Raw genomic sequence first — 25,222 nt, 5'->3', positions numbered from 1 at the left:
TTTGTTTTCTATTTGTGTTTCTGTTTTAAATAAGTTGATTTGTATTATTTTTTAAATTCCCCATATAACTGATAGCATATGATACTTGTCTTTTTCTGTCTAACTTCATTCAGAATTATATTCCAACCACGTTGCTGCAATTTGCATTATTTCATTCTTTTTATGGATGAATAATAATATATATATACATAGATAAACAATGGGGTATTGTTTATACCTATCACTATTGCATACTCTTAATTCAGTCTTCTGTTGATGGGCACTTGGGTTGTTTCCATGTCTTGGCTATTGTAAATAGTACTGCTATGAACATCAGTGTGCATATATTTTTCAATTTTTTGTCTTTTCTGGATATATACAAAGAAGTGGGTTTACTGGATCATATGATAAGTCTATTTTTAGATTTTTGAGGAACCTCCATACTGTTCTCCATAGTGGCTGCACCAGTTTACATTCCCACCAACAGTGTAGGAGATTCCCTTTTCTCGGCACCCTCTCTAGCATTTGTTACTTGTAGGTTTTTGGATGACGGCCCTTCTGCCTGATGTGAGGTGAGACCTCATTGTAGTTTTGATTTGCATTTCTCTAATAATTAGCAGTGATGAGCATCTTTTCATATGCTTGTTGGCCATTTGTATGATCCATTTTGAATTCAGACATATACAATATGAAGTTTAGGTTGATGTTTATCTGTCTTTCTTGTTGTTTAGTCGCTAAGTTGTGTTCGACTCTTTTGCAACTCCATGAACTGTAGCCCACCAGGCTCCTCTGTCCATGGGATTTCCCAGATAAGAATAGTAGAGTGGGCTGCCATTCCCTTCTGCAGGGAATCTTCCCGACGCAGGGATCAAACCCACATCTCCTGAGTTGCAGCAGATTCTTTATCGCTGAGCCACCAGGGAAGTCCATCTATCTATCTACCATCTATGTATTTGTTTCTTTGCCTTTTCGTTTATTGCCTATGGATGCTGTACCAGTTGTTGTAATGATCACACTTGTTCCATTGTGTAGCTTTATACCCTTTCATCACAAACAATCTGGGCATATTGCCTGAGTCTTTTTCTGGAATCCCTATTCTGTTCCATTATTTCTGTGTCTGTTTCTCTTTCAATAACATACTGTCATCGTTACTGTAGCTTATATACTAAGCCTTATTAGTAACAGATAGTGATACTTCCCAATTTCTTTTCCTTTTTCAAAATATTTTAGCTAGTTCTCTAGTGCATTTAGCTAGTTCTCTAGTGCATTAAACGTCAGCTGTTATGACCATTGGCTACCTATGCTGTGTCAGACAGCCTTCTGTGTATCTACCCTAAAAATATATTTTAGAAAACCTAAATTAAATCTAGTTTAAAGTAGCTAGAGGGAGAACTGTCTCATTCCTCTCAAATTTAAAGAATTCACATTGCTTTCATATACAGGCTAGATATTTGCCTTTGTTTCAATTAAGGCACTAGAGTGTGTACATGCTCAGTTCTGTCCAACTCTTTGCGACCCCATGGACTTCAAGCAACCAGGCTCCTCTGTCCATGGGATTTCCCAGGCAAGAATACTGGGGTGGGCTGCCATTTCCTATTCCAGGGGATCTTCCCGACCCAGGGATTGAACCCGAGTCTCTTGCATCTCCTGCATTGTCAGGCTTTATCAGGATTGTATTCTCAGGATTCTCTATCACTGTACCACCTGGGAAGCCCCAAGGCCCTAGAGACTTGGTTTGAAAGATAATTAATAAAAATTCAATATATTAGATACTCTAGCTCATACATACTAATCAAAAATTTAGTTATATTGATAGCAAAACACCTTTGATAATTCTTAGGTTTATAGTTCTGTACCAGTTAGAATAAGATTATGCTATACATTAGATTAAACCCTGAAATAAAAAAGGATTATATAATATAAAATTAGTATGTGTGGAGATAGGCATCCTGCCTGAAGTGGGTTCACTGGCTTTGTTCCATGAAATCCACAATTACAGCCTTCTTATACCTTCATGTTAGATCCTTTCTAAGACATAGACTTCATCCTCATGGACCTTTGGTCCAGATTTCAGATTCTAGACAGCAGAACAAGGAAGAGGGCCAAGGGCTTGAGCCAGTACATCCAATGGAAGATTCCAGGAGGAAACCACATGAGATCCTGTTGCCAGGACATAGTCACATGGGTGTATTAATCTTCAAAAGACGCTGTGCAATGAACTGTTTATGCTAAGTGGCCAAGGGGTCAACTTACAGAGAAAAGAGAGAGAAGACATAGAGTGACAGTGAGAAGTTGCTAGAAAGCTTCACATAGTTTTTACTTAAGAAAATGCAAAGTGTGGAAAATAGATACTTAACTCACCATACATTATGCACTTCAGAATTTTAAAGCCTAAATTCAAATTAGCATCCTCAAAGTTATGTATAAATTGTACATTGCCCAGATAGATATTTGCATACCATTTCTAATTTGGGTCAAGGGAACTTGAATCCCAGAAACTATTTTAAGGTGAATTACCCCTTGAATTATTTTTAGTCTGGTGATCCTTTCTTGTTTGCCAACTCTACTGTGTGAATTGCTGTTGTTCAGTTGCTCAGTTGTGTACTATTCTTTGTGACCCCCATGGACTGCAGCAGGCCATGCTTCCCTGCCCTTCACCATCTCCTGGAGTTAGCTCAAACTCATGTCCATTGAGTCACTGATGCTATCTAACCATCTCATCCTTTGTTGCCCATTTTTCCTGCCATCTTTCCCAGAATCAGGGTCTTTTCCAATGAGTTGGCTACTGTGCAGGTAAGGTGGGACTTACAGGAGTAATTTTATATGTGGGCTAGAAAACAACCATTATATATAAACTCATTCAACTAAGAGAGAAAACTTTGTAGGCTTCATCTGATTTGTATAAAGGTATAAAATAAAGTAAATAAGATTGTCGTCAAATTTAACACATGGGAATTAGTCGATGGCTGGTCTTGGCAAAAGCATGGACTGCAGATTTTCAATATAAGAAATGTTTTCTAGTGCACCTGTAGAATCGGAATCAAATCATTTTGTTAACTATTGGAGGTAACGGATATATTTCAGCATAAAATCAATTATAAGTACTGAAAGGAAATGATTTCTTTTGTCTATGGCAAAAATCTTTTGTAGCTAGAGATAGCAATGCTCTTGAAACTGTTTATAAGACAAATTATGCCCAGATGGAGCTAGTGGTAAAGAACCCGCGTATCAATGCAGGAGACATAAGAGAAGCAGTTTCTATCCCTGGGTTGGGAAGATCCTCTGAAGGAGGGCATGGCAACCCATTCCAATATTCTTGCCTGGAGAATCCCATGAACAGAGGAGCCTGGTGAGTTACAGTTCACGGGGTCACAAAGAGTTGGATATGACTGATGCGACAGCACGCGTGAATAATACTATCATTAAAGGGTCAATATTCTCGGCTTGATATCGGGACTTGGGAACTGGAAAATTCACTTGTTCACACTCTAAGCTAAGGATTTTAAGTAAAATACAAAGATATTAATAATGTGAAGATGCTATCAGTCAAAGCTGAGGAAACTTTATATCTAGTATAATACTCTAAGATAATTATTTGCTGCAAAGTTGCAGACAGATTCCCTTTGGAAACTGAGACCATGAAAACAATTGACCGAGAAACAGCATTCTGGTGAAATTAGAGCTGTTAAATCAAATATACATTATGTACAATGGGGATATTATGGCAGATAATGTAATACACAAATTGGTCACTCAGAACATAAATGGAATTAACTGCCCAGTAAAGAAGTTTCTCAACTGTTAAAGAAACTAAAATCACCTAGATGCAGACAGATTATAGCTGCAAAAAGTGCATGGAAAGATGAACATTTTGAGCAACTATATAATTTGTTATGAAAAAGCTTTACAATGATGTATGAAAAAGCATAAAGAGCCTTAATGCCCTGGACAATATACATATGTGTATATATATGTGTGTATATATATATGTGTATATATATATATATATATATATATATATATATTTAACTTTGTTGATAAATAGTATCTAATGGAGAGGTATTTAGAACACTGAATGTATGGTGGTACAGTAGAAACTTTAGCAGTAACAATGCATTTTCTTTAATCATTTGCACAGAAAAGAGCAAAAGGAGATGTGCTAAAGCCGTGTGATTATTTTTTAGAATATTGTTTTTTTTTTTTACTTTTAGTTGGGCTGGATCTTTCTTGATGCACAGTTTTCCTCTATTTGCAGTGAATGGGGGTTAATTTCTGGTTGCAGTGCACAGGGTTCTCCTTGCAGTGACTTCTCTTGTTGCATAGCACAGGCTCTAGGGCAGGTGGACTTCAATAGTTGTGGTTCCCAGGCTCTGGGGCACAGACTCAGTAGTTGTGGCTTATAGACTTAGTTTTCCAAGGCATGTGGAATCTTCCTAAAGCAGGAATCAAACATGAGTCCCCTGTATTGGCAGGTGGTTTCCTTACCACTGGACCACCAGGGAAGTCCGAGTCACATGATTATTAATGGACAGGAAATTCATTTTCCTTCTTCTCCTTGCTATTAACTTTCATGCTGGTGGAGGGAGAGAGCAGCTAGATTGAAGTTTGGATCTTCCAATGTGTCAGCTTAAGGGAAATTGGCAAGTCATTTAGGGTCCAATCAGGAAGTAAGCTAGAGAAGACTCTTAGAGAGTCTCTTGGAGAGCAAGGAGGTCAAATCAGTCAATTCTAAGGGAAATAAACCTCAGATATTCATTGGAAGGATTGAACCTGAAGCTCCAATACTTTGGCCACTTGATGCAAAGAGCCGACTCACTGGAAAAGACCCTGATGCTGGGAATGATTGAGGGCAAGAGAAGAAGGGGACGACAGAAGATGAGATGGTTGGATGGCATCACTGACTCAATGGACATGAGTTTGAGCAAACTCTGGAAGATAGTGAAGGACAGGGAAGCCTGGTGTGCTGCAGTCCATGCACTTGCAAAGAGTCAGACACAACTGAATGAATGAACAACAACAACAGGAAATAAAGCCATCAAGTGTGGCAATGAATAAGAAATTGTTCAGTGAGATTAGACGTTACAGTCAGGGGAGCTGATAAAGACTTGGCAGAGCTAGACAAGGACTTCCTGCTCCAGGAGCTGGGCTGCTGTAGGTCTGGCCGCCATGTCCGCTGGTGACAAGCAGAGCCCATAGATGAATGTGAGCCGCACCCGCACTGGATTCCAGAGGGCGGGGGCTCTGCCTTCGGTTTCACCTCCCATGTTTCACACTCATTTCCCACTGAGGATCACACAGGGCAGGGCAGGGGATGCTGGAAAAGGTCATCTTAACTTAGCTGAGTTCTGGCAGTGCAAAACCACTATGCTATTGCATGTCTAAGCCTCTGTGTTACCTTGTCTACAGTGGAGGGAAAAGAGCTCCCTGAGTTCAAGTGAGTTTGTCAATATGGAAATTGGGAAGTATGGTGGCTCCACTCATCACCAGAGACAGGTATGTGTCTTTCTTCCTCTGCCAAGTCTACCTTAGCTGTGAGCAGCAGGTGATAATAGGAGGTACAGCCACAGAGACCCTGAGAAGTGCCCCTCCTGCTTCTTCGAGAGGTAAATCCTCTCCTCACCCCACACCTGGGTGCTGGAGAGAGCCAGCATGGAGCCATGCTGGAAATGGACGTTTGATTTTCCAGGCTATGATTTCAAGGCAAATTCCCAAAGAAGGAGCACAGTAGCAGATGGATAAAGTCAGAGTTTTGAGTCAGAAAGACTTGTAAAGAAACTCTGCTTCTTCTTTTTTTTTTTTTAATTTGTTTTAGTGAAGTATAGTTAGTTTCCTATGTTGTGTCTATTTATGCTGTATTGCAAAGTGATGTGTTTGTGTACACAGTCATTTTCATATTCTTTCCTATTATGGTTTGTCACAGGATATTGAATACTATCCCTGTGGTACACAATAGGATTTTGTTGTCTATCCATTCTGTATATAATCATTTACATATACTAATCCCAAACTCCCAACCGATTCTTCCTCCACCTCCTACCTCCTTGACAAACAAAAATCTCTTCTCTATATCCATGAGTCTAAAGAAACTATTTTTCTTATTTAACGTGCAACACCTTGGTTATCTTGTATATAGAAAACAATGTTCATAGATAATAATCAATGTCACTAAACAGGCTTTTCTGAGGATGATGAACTTTTCTGAGTAGCTAGCACAATGTCATGTACACACTGTATTTTAACAGCCAACCTCTCTTTCCCCTCCACATTCCCATGGACCAGATAGATAAGATGTTGGCCTCTTAAACAGAAAGCACTCCCATTACTGCATTGCTCTTGTAGAATTCACTCCCACTGAGTTGAGCTCAAAATTACCTACTGCCACATAAACTTTTAGAAGTAACAGTGAATGTCTGCTGAAATTTAAAGGTTGCAGAAAGCATAAAAGGAAATAAAATGGATTCATCCAAAAGATGGAAATGAGCTAGTTAAAAAATCAGAAAAGAGAAAAAGCTTTTTTTTACAGTTTTTTAAATTAGTTTATTTTCTATTTTTTAACTTTACAATATTGTATTTGTTTTGCCATACATTGACATGAATCCACCATGGGTGTAAATGTTTTCCCCTTCCCGAACCCTCCTTCCACCTCCCTCCCCATCCCATCTCTCCGGGTCATCCCGGTGCACCAGCCCCGAGCACCCGTTATCATGCATTGAACCTGGACTGGCGATTTTTTTCCCATATGATAATTTACATGCTTCCATGCTTTTGTAGGTCAAATAACTCACTTCTGTGATTGTCAAGAAATAGTCTCAGTCTTTGAGATAATTCATTTATCTCCACATCAAGCTTTCATTTGTAATGTTATAATTGAAATTAGCATCCCTAATTCTTCTTTCAAAATGGGGAACCAGTAAATTATTTTATAGCAAGAGCTCAGGTATTAGAGGTAAGCACTAGGAGCAGTAGAACAGATAAGAATATTAGAATAGAATATTACAAAACCGTTTTTGAACAGAAAACTAATTATTTTTGCCTAGTACTCATAAAGATTTAGACAAGAAAAGATGGTATATCTTCTAAATTAAGTACAAGAAGTCAAATTTTATGCTAATACGTCATTCACTGAACTGAGCCTGAAACACTAGCATGTAAAGAAGTGAATTTAGGGGCAGATAAAGGCTGTAGAAATTTTCTTTAAGAAACAAACTTTATATCCAAAGGAAGATAAATGAAAACCTATATAGTAGTAGGTTTAGTATAGTCAAATAATTAATAACGTTGCTCAGCCTTACAGGGTTGAAAATTATTTGTAGAATTTATTTCTGTAGAGCTGGTAAAGTTAGGTCAGAAGGAAATTAATTTTATTCTTTTTCTTAAATCATTGTATCTCAGTGCTTTCCCCAAGAGTATGTAGCATGCCTTTTTATATCAGGGGTCTGGTTTCTTTCTCGTGCCATAACTTGTTCTAAATCACAAACTAGAATCAGTTATTTATATTATGTGTGATTTTTTTTTTCAAAACTCACTGAAAGTTTTTACTTAGAAAATATTTAACAAATTAGAAAAAAAATGTTTCTGTATTTTAAAACTGAGCAAATATGAGAACATTAAAAGTGACAAATTTAACAGGTTTTAGCTACAAATTCACATGAAGTCAAAAACAGTTCAAACATTGGTTTTTGGAGCATAGCACCTGTTTTTTTTGTTTTTTTTTTTAATAAATTTATTTTAGTTGGGGGCTAATTACTTTATAATATTGTAATAGTTTTTGCCATACATTGACATGAATCAGCCATGGGTTTACATGTGTTCCCCTTCCTGGACCCCCCACCCACCTCCCTCCCCATCCCATCCCTCTGGGTCATCCCATTGCCCCGGCCCTGAGCCCTTGTCTCATGCATCGAACATGGAATGGTGTTCTGTTTCACATATGGTAATATACATGTTTCAATGCTATTCTCCCAGAATGTCCCACCCTCACCTTCTCCCTCAGAGTCCATAAAATTGTTCTATGCATCTGTGTGATTTTTTTAAAAAAATTATTGGAGTACAGTTGATTTACAAAGGTGTATTACTTTCTGCTTTACAGCAAAGTGAGTCATTATATACTTAACAGGGTGAAAGATGGGACAGATAAATGGAAGATTGGACAGATAAATGGGAGAGTGTGTGTATATATATATATACATATATATATATATATATATATATACACACACGCTACTATATATAAAATAGATAACTACTACAGTACAGCACAGGAAATTCTATACAGTGCTCTGTAATGATCTATATGGGAAAAGAATCTAAAAAAGCGTGGAGATATATATATGTATAGCTGATTCACTTTGTTGTGCATTGTGTTTTTAATTTAAAGTTTTAAATTTTTGCTTTCTGTTATTTATCGTACGGGCCTTCCCAGTGGCTCAGTGGTAGAGAACCACTTGAAACACAGGAGATATGGGTGTCATCCTTGGGTGGGAAAGATCTCCAGGAGAAGGAAATGGCAACCCATTCTGGTATTCTAACCTGGAAAATCCTGTGGGCAGAGAAGCCTGGCTGGCTACAGTCCATTGGGTAGCAGAGTCAGACATGACTGAAATTTATAGTATAGGTTTCATTTCATTATTGGATAGTTTTGGCCTCTGTTATGGTCAGAGGTTTATTTATTCATTTGGTTTATGTCACACACATTTTCTGATTAAGTAGACAGGGTTATTAGTTAAGAGCACAGTGTTTGGAAGACTGCCACTTTCAGATTGTGATGCCTGCAGTTACTTATTCAAATTTTCTCAGCCTCAGTCTCCTCACCTATACAAGGGAGGCATTATACTTACCTTAGAGAATTGTCATGAAGTTTAAGTGACATAAAGTACACAAGAACATGTACCATTATGCTTGGTGTATGTTGAATTATGGCTATTGTTATTTGCACATTTCATGAAATTTGAACAACATAGATATTGTCTATCATATTGATTCTGAAATCAACTCTGTTTAAAGTGCCTTTTTCCAGGAGCCTGTGTTCATCTGCATCTACTTTTTTGAGTGGAATAATAGGGAACTCTTCTTTGTATTCCCTTTTAAACTTTCTCCCTATTGCACTTAGTCCAGTAATAAGTGGTCCTTGAACACCTCTTGCCCCTCATAGGCATTCAAAACCATTTTTCATAGGTATACATGTCCTCTTCCTCTGGCTGATTCATGCTGATGTTTGCCAGATATCAACACAATACTGTAAAGCAATCATCCTTCAATTAAAAATAAATAAATGTAAGAAAAAGCTATTTTCCAAATGTGTGATGATAACTAGTATTCTAGTAACTTTTATATTCATCTTATATATTTGGTGTTGTGTGTTTAATTGATCAGTCATGTCCGAATCTTTGTAACCCCATGGACTGTAGTCTGCCAGGCTCCTCTGTCCTATGGGATTCTCCAGGCAAGAATAGTGGAGTGGGTTGCCATTTCCTCCTCCAGGGTATCTTCCCGACCCAGGGATTGAACCTGTGTCTCCTGCATTGCAGGCAGATTCTTCACCCTCTGAGTCATCAGGGAAGCCCTGTGTATTTGGTTCAACACAATAACTAGTCCCCATAATCCAAAAGGCAAGAAAATTCACAAACCATTTTCTTCTTCTGCATCACAGCCCATACTATTTCTTCTGAGTATACAGGAAGAATCTTGAAAAAATAAAGAATAGTACTTGACACAGTGAAACCTCGAAGGATGGAAATTGTGACATGTTATTTAAATAAAGTGTATTCAGATGATATTAGTAAGATGTCAGTTGCTTTCTAATATTTCAATTATTTCCAAACACACCCACAAAATATGAGGCAGCAACTAACCTAGAAATACCCAAAAAACAGTTGAAACAAAACCAAGTGACATAGAGTCACCATGAAACACCAAACAGGACAAATTATCATTAGCAGTGATGATCTGTGCCTTCAGCAAGTAGACAGGACACAAAAAGGAGGGGGAGGAGAACCTTCACAAGTCCCAGATTACCAAAATTTACTAAGGAGAAAGGTCAGCGGGACAGACAGAGAAAAGCAGCTGAGATTAAAAGGAACATTTTCAGCACAAACTTACAGAAGAAGGCATAGAGTTTTCTATAATGTTTGATTGAAATGAAATGGTTTGGATCCTATGAATCCTTAAAATTAACCTCTTAAAACCCTAATTAGGACTAAAATGAAATTCATAAACCACCAGAATATAAAACCATCATAAAGTAAATAGCTCTATATGAAGAAATGGATGATTCCAGATCTGGGGTAGAAAATACAAAATGTGAATTTAGAACTCTTTATAGTAACACAAAGCTAGGAAAATATGTATTCAAAATCACTAGAATTATGACAAAAGTGTTTGAAAGCAAACTCAACCACTCGTTGGCCAAACATAAAATAATTTGAGCAAAAAATAGATTCATAGTTTCAATATATTACACCACGTAAAATTTATTGAAATTCGTGAGTTCAAAAGAAAACACCACCACACTGCTAACAGATTCATAATTTAAAAAACATATTTCCTACCTTTAGAGAATGTTGTTAAATCTGTAGTCATTAAATAGAATGTGGAAAATAATGGGAAAGGATCAAGACTGTCTTTCCTATAAACAGTTTATCATCATGCTTCTACCAAAATCTTGATGAGAGGTATTTTCCTCTCAAAAAAATTCCAGCTAATAATTGAGGAAAGAATGATTGATAGAAAGTATTAGAAAAGTCACTTATTTACAACCCCCAGTGAAATGATAAACCTGAGCTCATATAATCATTGACTGGCCACGTCATAAAAAAGAAAGAAAAGAAGAGAGACCATGAGTTTATTTCCTATGACTGAATCTTTTTTAAAAAATTATTAAACTTTAAAAAAATGAGAGATGGAGGGAGAGTGGGAAAAAGGAAAGAAGATAGGAAAGAAATAACAGGCAAGAAAAAGAGACAACACTTTTTTTTTTTCCTGATGCACACACCTATTATGTATAAATTCTCCTCAGTAAGAAACTAAACAAGAAATAGATCAAAATTTAAAATCTAACAGCTTGTTATTTATTGTTCAGTTGCTAGTCATGTCTGACTCTTTGTAACCTCATGGACTGCAGCCCTCCAGGCTTTCCTGTCCTTCATTATCTCCTAGAATGTGCTCAAACTCACATCCATTGAGTTGGTGATGCTATCCAACTATCTCATCCTCTGTTGCCCCCTTCTCCTCCTGCCCTCAATCTTTCCGAGCATCAGAATCCTTTCCAATGAGTCAGCTCTTCCCATTAGGTGGCCAAAGTATTAGAGCTTCAGCTTTAGCAATGAATATTCAGAGTTGAATATTCCAATGAATACTCAGGGTTGATTGCCTTTAGGATTGTCTTGTTTGATCTCCTTGCTGTCCAAGGGACTCAAAAGAGTCTTCTCCAGCACCACAATTTGAAAGCATCAATTCTTTGTGTTCAGCCTTCTTTACAGTCCAATTCTCACAGCTGTGTCTACTAGAAAACCATAGCTTTGACTGTATGAAACTTTGTTACCAAAGTGATGTCTCTGCTTTTTTAATGCACTGTCTAGGCTTGTCATAGCTTTCCTTCCAAGGAGCAAGTGTCTTTCAATTTCATGGCTGCAGTCACCATCTGCAGCGATGTTGGAGCCCATGAAAATAAAATCTAATAGCTAGATTACAGAAAATACAGTGGCTAGAGAAATGTGTTAGATGACAGTACACAGATGCATCAACAGAATGCTGTGCAACACTGAACAGACAGAAGACAGAACTGGTTTCTTTTGAAAGTAAATTGCAAGAATAGCAAAAAAAGAGCCTACCTGTACATCTGAAGAGGCCCCCCAAAAAATATCAACAAAATTCAGTGTGTGCATCTTCTTTGAATTCTCATTTAAACAAGTCAACTCTTATGGAAAATTGGAGGTATGAGCCGTGATACTGGATTATACTAAGTATTTTTTGTCAAACATTAGGTGTGATGATTATGTTGTGAATATGAATCTTATGGAGGGCCCTTATGTTTGTGCTGAAATATTTATAGGATGTATGGAATTTGCTTGATATAGGATATATGGAATGAACTTAATATATTAAATTTGCTTCAATGTAACCCAGTGATGATGGAGGGGTGGGTGGGGATATGGATAAAGCAGATCTACTATGAATTAATCATTGTGGAAGATATGTGATGGGTTATAGGAGCTCACATTGCTATTATCTCTATATGACATGTTAATGCTTGAAATTTTCCATAATATCAGGTTAAAGATAGACTGCTATCTCTCCCCTGTATTTTCTCCCAATATCTGCTGTTATATTTGAGGGTATCATTACTGATGAAAGAAAACCATATTCCAGATCTTTCTATGCTCTTCCTTTTAAGATCAGTGAAGAAAGACAGTACTCACTTAGAAACTAGTTTTCAGAAAAATGAGAAAATGCAAGTAAAAGATGGTAATCACTTCCCTGGTGGCTCAGCAGTAAAGAACCCGCTTGCCAATACAGGAGGCACTGTTTCCATCCCTGGGTCTGGAAGATCCCCTGGAGAAGGAAATGGCAACCCACTCCAGTATTCTTGCCTGGGAAAATCCCATGGACACAGGAGCCTGGTGGGCTACAGTCCATGGGGTCACAAAGAATCAGACACAACTAAGCGACTAAACCTCAATCACTTTTAGAATCTGCAACTCTCTCACTGATACATAGTCACAGATCTCTCTCTTTTCCCCCTCCCTCTCATCTTCCCTCTCTCCCTCTTTCTCTCTTTTCCTTCCTCTATTTTTTGTGACTTATTTTTTCTTTGCCACTATCCATTTGTAAGTAACAGGGTTTTTGCTAGCTGGAAATTTTTAGTGAGTGATGAACAATTTATGTTGGGAACCCTTAGGTTTCTAGTTGAAATACTGAATTTAAACATTTCCCACAAAATATAAGAATGTAGATGTAAGTTTGTAAAGCATTCTATACTAATATTTTATGTCACACAGGCAAATAAATGCATTATATTTTAAGTTAAATACAGTAAATATATATTTCAATGGGTATATCTTGCCTGATATAATGCATATCTTTTTAAAAATTATGTTTATTATGCTTGGTGAAAACAAATTATACTTTAAGTTATCAAAATGGAAAGTCATTTTTGGAGTTTCCCATGATTTCTTCTAGATATTTTTAGATTAGGTTTTGATCTTTGTGGTAGTTTTTGCAATAAACTTTTATTATTTGTTGGCCCAAAAAAGAGATCACATATTTCTCTAGCCAACTTTTTTTTTTTCTTTTTTCGGGATCAGCTAAGAATAGAAATTAGGAATCTGCAACCAAGATGAGCCACCTGCAGGTCCTCCCACAACAGGGGAAGGAGACTTAAAAGAATGTAGCCCTGTAGTTCAGAACATGCTATCTGGTCTCATTTTGTTTGTATTTAATAATGGCTTATTAAAGAAAATGAAAGCCACTCAGTCATGTCCGACTTTTTGCAACCCCATGGCCTATAGCGTCCATGGAATTCTCCAGGCCAGAATACTGGAGTGAGTAGCCTTTCCCTCCTCCAGGGGATCTTCCCAACCCAGGGGTCAAATCCAGGTCTCCCACATTGCAGGTGGATTCTTTACCAGCTAAGCCACAAGGGAAGCCCAAGAATACTGGAGTGGGTAGCCTATCCCTTCTCCAGTGGATTTTCTAACCCAGGAATTGAACCAGGATCCCCTGCATTGCAGGCGAATTAATATTTAAAAATGTAAACATCATCCAAAATGTTATAGAAAATATCATAAGACAACTTTAAAAATGTGGTATTCAGGGCTGTCTTATTATATGTATAAATGTTTCTTCCAAATCATTATAAGAGTAATTAGCAAGTAGGCCCTTTCATGGAAACATTTTAGATATTTTTTGTTCAAATTCAAGATTTTTTCATGAAGGAGACACAGTTTCAAGGATCTGATGTATGGTATCAACCCAGTTTGTTGGCCACTCACTTGCATTAGCTTAAGTCACAATGGTGACTTAATTTGCTAGAGTGGGTGGGTACTTTGGAAATTCTGTCCTTAGTTGTACAAGAGTGAAATTTTTATTTAAAACCAAAAGAAGAATGTAAAACATGTCTCCCCATAGGAAAAAACATATATAAAAAAGAGTAACTTTACAGTATGAAACTACCCAGTTAATTACCAATGAGCAAATTTCATTCCTCTAGCTACCTAAGTATGAGTTCTTTTGAGTTCTAGAATTTTATTGCCCACATTTGCCTCTTAAGACTGATCTAGTCTGATATGATGAAGTTGTAAATAAAACCATGTGCTCATTATTTATGAACACTAAAAAAATGTATCTTCCTGGTGCATATAAATTTTTGTCATTATGAAGTGATTCCTTTTATTTCCTAAGACAAGCTTTCTTTCAGTTAGTATTTACTCATATTTTTATCTCCATTACTTTGAACTTTTCTGTCTATATCTTAGGTGGTTGTTGTTTAGTCACTTAGTTGTGTCTGACTCTTTGCCACACCATGGACTGTAGCCTGCGAGGCTCCTCTGTCCATGGGATTCTCCAGGCAAGAACACTGGACTGCCATTTTCACCTCTGGTGATCTTCCCAACCCAGGGATCAAACCCACATCTCCTGCCTTAGCAGGCAGATTCTTTACCTCTGAGCCACCAGGGAAGTCATATCTTAGGTTAGGGATTGTCCACCTCCTATTCTGTAAAGTTTTATGCAACAAAGTAATTTCCATGTGACCCGCTTCTGCTTCCATGTTCCTATAGCCAAGCTGAATAGTAGCTGTTCTGACCACATGGCTCCTAATGCAACAAATTTTTATATTTGGACCTTTACAGGAAAACTCTGCTGTCTCCTGCCTATTGTGGCATGTCTTTGTATCTCAGATTTGAGTAGCATTTTTTCAAGATACAGTATTATATGCAGTCCTGGAAACTCTGACTCTGTTTTTACCTCCTTCTGTTTCTTGGGATACATTGGATTCCATTTTTACCATCTCATGTTTCATTTCCTATTTGTCTCAGATTTTTGATATTTCTTTTCCTTCCTGATTTGCCTGTTTTATGAGTTTTTTGTTTGCTAGTTTTCTCCCCATTAAGGATTTGTTCCTTTCTTGCTTTGAAACACTGTTTCTATTCCATGAATAGAGATTTTAATTTTAGACTCTAGAAAATTTTAATTTTACATTCAAGTTAATGAATGCAAAATAATAGTTAAGCCTTCACCTGACACATGCAGGGACACTACAATATTTAATTCTGATAATCCCCTTCTTCTTTGATAAGCTTATAATATCCAGTTATTATTAAGGATAAGTATAATTTAAATTTAATTTCTTAGTGTAGAAATTATCAGCATAATATTTTGTACAGATGATCTTCAGATTTATCCACATGATGATCACTCTGTTATCTTTTTCTCTTGTTTGTTTTTCTCAACCTTAGGACTTCCTTCGAGGATTGATTCGCTTCTTGTTTAGACTCTTGAAAAGAAGGTTAGATGTTGGTGGTCAATTCAGGGTTTCTATTTTGTTTTTACTTTTATGTGTTTTTATTTCACTATAGTTCTTGTCAGGCGAGGTCAGCAGGACACTTCAATTCTTCAGTTCAGTTCAGTTCAGTCGCTCAGTCATGTCCAACTCTTTGTGACCTCATAGACTACAGCACGCCAGGCCTCCCTGTCCATCGCCAACTCCCAGAGTTTTCTCAAACTCATGTCCATTGAGTTGGTGATGCCATTCAACCATCTTATCCTCTGTCATCCCATTCTCCTCCTGCCTTCAATCTTTCCCAGCATCAGGGTCTTTTCTAATGAGTCAGCTCTTCGCATCAGGTGGCCAAAGTATTGGAGTTTCAGCTTTAGTATCAGTCCATCCAATGAATATTCAGGACTGATTTCCTTTAGGATGGACTGGTTGGATCTCCATGCAGTTCAAGGGACTCTCAAGAGTCTTCTCCATTACCACAGTTCAAAAGCATCAATTCTGTGGTGCTCAGCTTTCTTTATAGTACAAATCTCACTTCCATACATGACTACTGGAAAAACCATGGCTTTGATTAGACGGACCTTTGTTGGCAAAGTAATGTCTCTGCTTTCTAATATGCTGTCTAGGTTGGTAATACCTTTTCTTCCAAATTAAATTTCTTTTAATTTCATGGCTGCAGTAACCACCTGCAGTGATTTTGGAGACCAAAAAATGAAGTCTGACACTGTTTCCACTGTTTCCCCACCTATTTGCCATGAAGTGATGGGACCAGATGCCATGATCTTAGTTTTCTGAACATTGAGCTTTAAGCCAACTTTTTCACTCTCCTCTTTCACTTTCATCAAGAGTCTCTTTGGTTCCTCTTCACTTTCTGCCATAAGGGTGGTGTCATCTGCATATCTGAGGTTATTGATATTTTTCCCGGCAATCTTGATTCCAGCTTGTGCTTCTTCCAGCCCAGCGTTTCTCATAATGTACTCTGTATATAAGTTAAATAAGCAGGGTGACAATATACAGCCTTGACATTCTCCTTTCCCAATTTGGAACCAGTGTGTTGTTCCGTGTCCAGTTCTACCTGTTGCTTCCTGACCTGCACACAGATTTCTCAAGAGGCAAGTCAGGTGGTCTGGTATTCCCAGCTCTTTAAAAATTTTCCAGAGTTTTTTGTGGTCCACACAGTCAAAGGTTTTGGCATAGTCAGTAAAGCAGAAGATGTCTTAGAAAGAAAGAGAGAAAGTGAAGTTGCTCAGTCGTGTCCGACTCTTTGCGACCCCATGGACTTTAGACTACCAGGCTTGTCCATCCATGGGATTTTCCAGGCAAGAGTACTGGAGTGGGTTGCCATTTCCTTCTCCAGGGGATATTCCCGACCCAGGGATAGAACCCAGGTCTCCCGCACTGTAGGCAGATGCTTTACCTCCTGAGTTACCAGGGAAGTTAGAAGGTATCTTAGCTGACACCTATTTTGTTTTCCCCTTCTAGGTTATTTTTACTGTTGCTTCTGAGATGTGCCCTATCAGCTATTCATTCATAAATTATCTTTCCCAGTTACCCACTTTTAAAACCTTCTCTACCTCCTTGATGATTTAGCATCGTACTCTGATGTGGTGGTAGTGTAGTCACTCATCGTGTTCAACTCTTTTGTGGCCCCATAGACTCCTCTGTCCTTGGGATTCTCCAGGCAAGAATACTGGAGTGTGTTGCCATTTCCTTCTCCAGGGTATCTTCCTGACACAAGGATCAAACCTACATCTCCTGTATTAGCAGGCAAATATTTTTCACCACTAAGCCTCCAGGGAAGCCCTGACTCTGATGTACGTAAGTTTACATTAATTTTTTATTTAGTCTGGCTAGTTATATTGAACTTACTGTAATGAGAGGCCACTCCTTTGTCAGTTCTACTCATTATCCTGGCTTGTATTGTTTCTCCACCATATTCTCTAATCCATATTCTTGGAATCTAGATTGGAGGTATGTTGGAACTTTCTATTTAGCTATCATGTATTTTACTTTCCTTTTAAATGTCTAACTTTTTGCATCTCTCTTTTCTATATTAATTGTGGTCTTCAGACCTATTTTCCAGTGTACAAATTCCCTCATGATCATTTAATGTCCTGTTGAAAAAAACTCCATTACAAAATTGAAAATTATAAAAACTCTATTTTTCTGTTAAAAATTACTTGTCCTTTTGAAAATCAACTTCATGATATTTGCTTTTATGGGGGGATATCATTTTTCATAGTTCAGACATGTTATTCTATGTTATGTATCAGATAATTCTAATATATTAAATCCTTTGGATCTAATATAATTTAGCTGTTTGTACTGGCTTTCATTCATGTAGCTTGTTTTCTTGTGTCTTAATTATCTTGATCATGAGTTAATACTTCTCTGATCTTAATGTATGGAAATTCTGAAGTGGAGAATTGTTGATTTCTTTTTACAGAGAGAGATTGCCTTGAGGTTATAGGTGTCATTACCAACTTGAGTTGAGAGACCCATGAGAGATCATTTTTGGTTCTGCCAAGGTTGATGCTTCATTATGGAGCTGAAAATTAAACTTTTAAACCTGTCATGAGTTCTTGCAGTAGTCTTGGATCTTTGTGAGAATTGGAGCATTTGCGTTCAAAGTTTTGTTTTTTTGTTTTTTAGATGTATTATTTGGGATGATAGAGATTTTACTAACTTATTCATACTTATCATAAGACCAATAATGTACTGAAAAATATGTTTACTCCAGGATTTAGGTAATGACTATTTCTGCATGTGTTCCCCCAACTACTGCTAGAACTGGAAATCTACTCAGTAGTAAGGAATCCGCCTTCAATGCAGGAGACACAGGAAATGTGAGTTCAATCCCTGGGTTGGGAAGATCCTCAGGAGGAGGAAATGGCAGCCCACTCCAGTATTCTCACTTGAAAAGTCCCATTGACAGAGGAGCCTGGTGGACTACAGCCCATGAGATCACAGAGTCAGACACAACTGAGTGACTAAGCACACACGCCACACATGCGTACACTGTCAAAACCTGTATTTTCTTAAATATCAAAGACAAATTAATAGTATTTCTTATTTTTATGAAGAAATATTCTTATAGTATCTTACTAGCAATTGTGGTTTGTGAATTGTAAGGCCTCTTACCAACTGGAATGCAGCAGAATAGTATCAGGACAAAGATGTATTGCAATTTGCTTTCATCTGAGACGTACTTTCCAGTAATCCTGAGAAAGATAAACAGAGAAGGTGGGCAATGATCTGACCCTGACAAATGCAGTACTTGAGCAGTGAAGGTCAACTCCAGAGTTTGTTTCGCTTCAAGCTTTTTTTTCAATTTTAAAAATTGATTATTGACCATGCTTTGTGACTCAGTAGGCAGAGATTTTAAGAAACTTGATAGAGCTGCTGTGTCAGCTAGGATGAATTGCTCTTTTATCAGAGAATCTTTTTCTGAATCCATATTTGTTATTTTGGTTAGTTGATTTTTAACATGTATTTAAGGAACTCATAACAATCCCCCCATCAGTTATTCTGATATGTGTTTCTGAGGCATCACATTTATTTTATTTAAAAGCAACTAGAGTGTCCACTAATATCTCATGTAATTTTAACCTATATATTATCTAAGTTAGTTTCAGCCCTGTTGCATATGTAATATTCCTTTGACCATTAGACTTGTAATACTAATCAAATTTTAGGGTGCATGAATTGATAAATCCTAAGTGCTAACTGGAAAAGAATCATCACCTGGATTATGCATAAGACTTTGATTTCTCTGAGACCTTTTTAAAAATAGAATCTGCAGAAGTGACTCACTTGATAGATTTTATAATGTCACCTCATATAACCTTTCTTTCATTTCTCTGATGGAAGAGTTAATAAACACTGGAGACGTGGGAAAAAAAATGTCCAGAGCAATTAGAGGTCTTATTTCTTTTTTTTTTTTTTTTTAGGAAGTTCAGTATTTATTTTGTATTATAAGGATATTGAAACCATGGAAGATTTAAATTTTTTTTTTATTATTAGAGATTCAAACAATGTCTTATTTCTTGACGGTTGATGTTTCACTTCCTGTCACTAGGCAAGGACCCATTTTAGAACTTTATACTTCAAAATTAATGGTTGAAATAAATACTGATCTTAGTCATTTCATCTGAATGAGTCAAAATAGCTGCTCTTCTAATTTTATTGATTAATTTGATTAGTAAATTGACTGTTTGCTAAAATGGAAGTGAATTACTCTTGTGTTTGGAAAATTAATCCCCTACAGGTGGTTATTTTTTCAGTGTAGATTAGTCAACATAAATGCAATATCACCCAGAGATACATGACTACTAATTCTCTTTTATGATGTGAGTCATTTTAAATTTTGAGAGAACACTCAACCTGACTGAAGTAGTGTTTGGAAGAAGTAGGTGTGGGATCAAATTTGAGCTGGCTTTTGAAAGATACCTCCATGGTTCCCATTGAAAAGAGTCAGTTTGTGATTAATTCAGGTTTTCGGGTTAGTGCTAATTTACTTAAAAGTTTCTACTTTTTGTGAAGGGTCTCTTCTTTCTGCCTTCCCATGGTGCTGTCTGTCTTCAGAAGCAAGTGGTCCCAATGGTGGGGTTTTTGGTGGCTCTGGTCTCACCTGTGTGAATCGTAATCTCTTGTGTGCCTGGCTGATCTGATCTGCCTGTTGAGTATCCTACCATGGTGCACAGTGGTATGTCTCTGGTTCAGGGCTCTGTGGATTTGATAACTGTGATTCTTGGCATTCTCTGGAGCTGGGGAACTCACCTGAACTTAGGTCTCCAGAGTCTCCACTGTGCCCCAGGACTTTCCTTCTCACCTGTCACTAAGCATTTCTGGGAAGCTGAGGGCATTCTGACCTGTTGCCTAGCCACCACTGTATAGGATGCAGGATTTGACAGAGTTCCGCTAGAGATTCTCCAGTCCTGGCTACTCTGGCATGGTGAGTGCCCGGTGTTGGATGTGGTACCATGTAAGATGTGTTGGGTCATTGACTATAAGAGCTTCCCATAGGCTATGATGGGGAAGTAAAACACCAGCCCTAGTGTTCTTAGGAGTCCTGCAAATTATTGTGCATTTTCTACTAGAGATTCTGTTGCCTCTCCCTTCCACAGGCTAGGCTGTGACATAAGGGAGCAGCAGCCCTGTGTTCATTAGGGGGGAACTAGGTGGTGACTCTATACGTCCTTCCTTAGCTACTACCTCTCTGGTCTGCCAGGAGGGTTTTCCTGGTACAAGGACTTTTCTGTTAAGGTTGTCACACTAACACTTTCCCGCTGTCTGAGGTGCTAACCTGCACAGATTACCCTTAATAAAAGAAAAGGAAAAGTTCAATGAACCAGCACTCAAAATAGAAAAACGACAGATCATGAATTATTTTTAAAATCTTATTTCTTTTTCTAGTTATACTATTACCTCTACAGAGTCCACCTATTCCTTTGGTTCATTTTGGCCCTGGTGAAACTCTTCTTCCAGGTGCAGACAACTTGACAAAGCAATAAGATCCTGGACTCTAGAATGAGATAGAACTGGATGTCAGCACCAACCCTGTATATTTAGTACTGTGACCCTCATAAAGCCATTTGAATGATGTCAGACTTTTACTGCAATGAAAAAATTAATACTTTACTCAATTAATAATTTTAACCTCACAAGTATATTATGAGAATAAAATAAGGTAATGTAATGGTGCCCGTTTCAGCAGTCTGCTGTTTAAATTCTGAGTACTGTGAATCATTGTCACATTGCTGTCATTAGTATCTAGTGAATGGTAATTGTGCAGAAAAAGAAGGGAAAAGAGGAGAAAGAGTGGAAAGGGAAAGAAAAAGAAGAGGCAAAGAGAAGGACAAATGGAAAAATAATTTTAATATGACAGAAAATGCATGTTTAACCTGCTTCTATCGAATCAAGTGTTAATTTAAAAGTGGAAGTGATAGAACTCCTTCTGTTTTACCTCCAAAGTGTTGCTTATTCTAGATGTATGTATTTCATTGATTGGCCATTATTTTCTTTTATTTTTTACTTCACATCTGATGAGTTTACTTCATAACTTTTTCAAAATGAATAAGGTAAAAATGATCATAGGATTTTGGATTTCATTTATTATTCTTTTTAAAGTCAAGTCAACACAAGTATATATCTTTTATCTATGGCTTATGAAAATCATCATCTTCAAAGAGGACCTTCAAATCACAGGATGCTGGTGTCCTGTCTTTGTGTCACTCAGCCATCAGAAAGTTTACATCCATCGATCCAGAGCCTGTCATACAGAGTGAAGTTAGCCAGATAGAGAAAAACAAATATTGTATATTAATGCATGTATGTGGGATCTAGAAAAATGGTGTAGATTATGTTATATGCAAAGCAGAAATAGAGACACAGACGTAACTAGCAGACATTGGACACCAAGGGGGAAGAAGTGCGGGGGTGGGAAGAACTGGGAGATTGGGATTGTGACATATACATTATTGATACTCTGGATAAAATAGACAACTACTGGTAACATACTGTATAGCACAGGGAACTCTCCTCAGTGCTCTGTGGTGACCTAAATGGGAAGGAAATCATAAAAAGAGGGTATATATGTATATATATAGCTGATTCACTTTGTTGTACAATAGAAACTAATACAACATTGTAAAGCAACTATACTCTGGTAAAAAAATAATTAAAAAAGAGAAAGTTTACATGCATTGGAATTGAGCAGAGTCTATTAACCCAAACCATTGCAATAAAGTTTTAATAATGATACAGAAATAATTTTCATGGGCCCTGTGTTGCCTAAAAACATGTACAGTATGGCGACCTGGGCCCTAAATAGTCATTATGCACGTTTAACTGATTATTATTAGTCCGAATCAGACCCCTGTTGATTTTGACCAAAAGTGATTTTCCTTTGACAGCTGTTCAATGTCTTTGTGAAATAATTTGGTTTGTTTAGCTCATTTTTGGACAAAAAAATTTCCCGCATTGTAACAAGATATGTATGCTAATGTTTTCCCCACCTAAAAGTCTAAGTATTTATTATTGTGGACTGAAGTGTGACAATTACAGATATATTTTATGTAGATCATCATTGTGTGTCCATGCATTGGCAATAGTTTCATAACTGGAGATTAGCATGAATGATTTTTACCTGTAAAATATACAGAAATGGTTAGTGTATCATTCAGCCTCTAAAATGTATTTTTGTAGGTGAAACCACAGTACTTGTAAATGATATTTAGTCAAGTCTCTCTTCTCTCTCATTCCCATTTCCCTCTGACTCTTTTGTTTCTTTTTCTTTCTGACCACGTTGTTCAATCACTAAGTCATATCCAACTCTTTTGCAACCCCATCGACTGTAGTCCACCAGGTTCCTCTGTCCATGGAATTTTCCAGGCAAGAATAATAGAGTGGGTTGCCATTTCCTTCTCCAGGGGATCTTTCCCACCCATGGACTGAACTCGAATCTCCTGCATTACAGGCAGATTCTTGACTGATTGAGCCACCAGGGAAGTCCCTTTTTGACTTAGGTATAAAATAAATATTTCTATTAAAATTTAGTTTAGGTTTCCTTATTGTTCCTGCTGGAGAGCTTCTGTTGATTTCTGTGAATGTGATCTCCATGGCTGGCAATATCCCTGGTGATCTTAGCATGAGACATGGTTGGGGAGTGAGCAGAGGGGAAGCTCTGTAACTGGTGTTTCATCTCTAACTCAATCTCTGTGATGCCATCAGTAAGATCTTACTAAAATACCAATATAGCTTTGTCACTTATCTGCTGGAAACTCTAAAGGCTCTTGTTGCCTTTGGGAGGGCTTCCCAGGTGGATCAGTGGTAAAGAATCCACCTACTAATGCAGGAGATGCAGGAGACGAAGCTTCCATCCTTGTGTCAGGAAGATCCCCTGGAGAAGGAAATGGCGATGCACTCCAGTATTCTTGCCTGGAAAATTCCATGGACAGAGGAGCCTGGTGGGCTACAGTTGATGGGGTCACAGAAAAGTCAGATAGGACTGAGCATGCATGAACTTCTACCTATTATCTTGGAAGAAAAGCCAAATAACTGAGCTTATCTTAAAATATTATTTTCCTGTTCACCTGTTTCTTTAGCCTCTTGTTTTGCCAACTGTCTGCCTTTAATGTAAGAGACCCAGGTTCAATCCCTGGGCCAGGAAGATCCCTTAGAGAAGGGAATAGCTACCCACTCCAGTAGTCTTGTCTGGGAAATCCCGTAGACATAGGATCCTGACAGGCTACAGTCCATGGGGTCCCAAAGCATTGTACATGACTGAGCAGCCAACAGTTTCCCTTTTCCTTTGCCAACTCTGTCCCCACATCCCATTTGTATTAATTAGACTTTCCAGTTCCTCAGATTCATCTGCCACTTCAAGCCTTGGTGCGTGTTCTTCTCTTTGATGTAAACACTTTCTCTGTATCTGCAAGGGCCTCATTCTGTCTCATCCGTTAGGTTTCAGCTGAAACTGTCTTAAGTCTCCCTGCTGTTTCTATTCATAGTACATTTCATTAACTCCATCTTATTATGCATTTTTGGTAATTACTTGGATTATTGTCTTCTCTGATAAATTTAGGCTTCGTGAGAGTAAAGGCCTTGTCTATCAATTTTACTGTTATCCTTACTTTTTGGTTACTGTAATACCTAGAAGACATAAGATGATCAAAAGTTTGTTCTCAGTGAATTTACGGATGGATAGATGGATGAATTTAGTAAGACCACTGGGTGAATAATTCACCATCCCCTGAATTCATTTGCAACTGAATTGATCTTACTAATATTAGGATCTTTTTAAAATCTTGAATCTGTTTAATATTAATCCATTCTTTCTTTCACATTAATTGCTGAGCTCTGAATATTTTCTGAGGAACTGTAATAGGTAATGTAAATTAATTGAGAAATTAATAAACATAAAATCTCATGTAGTTCACAGTCTACTTAATAAACAATAGAATATTCAAGTGAGATTTTAAATCAGTTTAAAACATAATAACAACTATATGCTTGAGTTGGATGCCTTTTAATCATGCGGATACAATGAGGTATTATTCTCTGTCTTTTTCAACGTTTTCATCTTTAAATTGTCATAATTTTCTCCATAAATTTGCCCATGTGGTTTATTTTCTAAGGAAATTCTGTCAAAACAAAATGAAGCAAATTCATCTCTGGTTCTTAGTGGCAAATTCTTGAAGAAGACTAGTGGTTGTTTCACGGGAAAGTGTAAGGAGAAAATGCCCTCTGTCAGGTACTCCATAGAAGAAGCTGTATAGGTGTGGCCTTGTTAAATCATGGCTTGATTCCTTCCTCAAGAAAGTCAGCTTGCAAACATTCAGCTGAATGTGAAAATCAAACTTTCCTTTTTAATTGCTTCCAATGTCTATTTCCTTTTGTCTCCTTCGGGAGATGCAGATTAAACTCTTCAAGTCGCCTTATGGCTGGAAATTGCTGCATTGTTCTCTGCAATTTTAGCTTTCTTTGATCTGTATTTGGAGAAGGCAATGGCACCCTACTCCAGTACTCTTGCCTGGTAAATCCCATGGATGGAGTAGCCTGGTAGGCTACAGTCCATGTGGTCGCTAAGAGTCGGACACGACTGAGCGACTTCACTTTCACTTTTCCCTTTCATGCACTGGAGAAGGAAATGGCAACCCACTCCAGTATTCTTGCCTGGAGAATCCCAGGGACGGGGGAGCCTGGTGGGCTGCCGTCTATGGGGTCGCACAGAGTCGGACACGACTGAAG

At 37.6% G+C, this 25,222-nt stretch overlaps 1 protein-coding gene and 1 long non-coding RNA gene across 2 annotated transcripts in view; one reads left to right on the top strand and one right to left on the bottom strand.

Annotated features, from left to right (window-relative positions):
- LOC145515988 (uncharacterized) overlaps positions 1–20,337 on the bottom strand; it is a 148,810-nt gene extending 128,473 nt beyond the window's left edge. The window contains exons 1-3 of the mRNA XM_081517313.1: positions 20,252–20,337; positions 18,614–18,693; positions 9,606–9,662 (exon numbers count right to left, since the gene is read on the bottom strand). Of these exons, the coding sequence (XP_081373439.1) occupies positions 9,606–9,662; positions 18,614–18,693; positions 20,252–20,337 (223 nt within the window). The remainder of the gene's footprint in view (positions 1–9,605; positions 9,663–18,613; positions 18,694–20,251) is intronic.
- Positions 20,338–20,394: 57 nt separating this feature from the next.
- LOC145508065 (uncharacterized) overlaps positions 20,395–25,222 on the top strand; it is a 157,496-nt gene continuing 152,668 nt past the window's right edge. The window contains exon 1 of the long non-coding RNA XR_014055336.1: positions 20,395–20,426. This is a non-coding gene — a long non-coding RNA (uncharacterized LOC145508065). The remainder of the gene's footprint in view (positions 20,427–25,222) is intronic.

Source organism: Giraffa tippelskirchi, chromosome 1 (assembly GCF_054371585.1).
Source record: "Giraffa tippelskirchi isolate mGirTip1 chromosome 1, T2T-mGirTip1v1.2.pri, whole genome shotgun sequence".
NCBI classification, from domain to species: Eukaryota; Metazoa; Chordata; class Mammalia; order Artiodactyla; family Giraffidae; genus Giraffa; species Giraffa tippelskirchi.
This window is presented reverse-complemented; position numbering and strand designations above follow the sequence as displayed.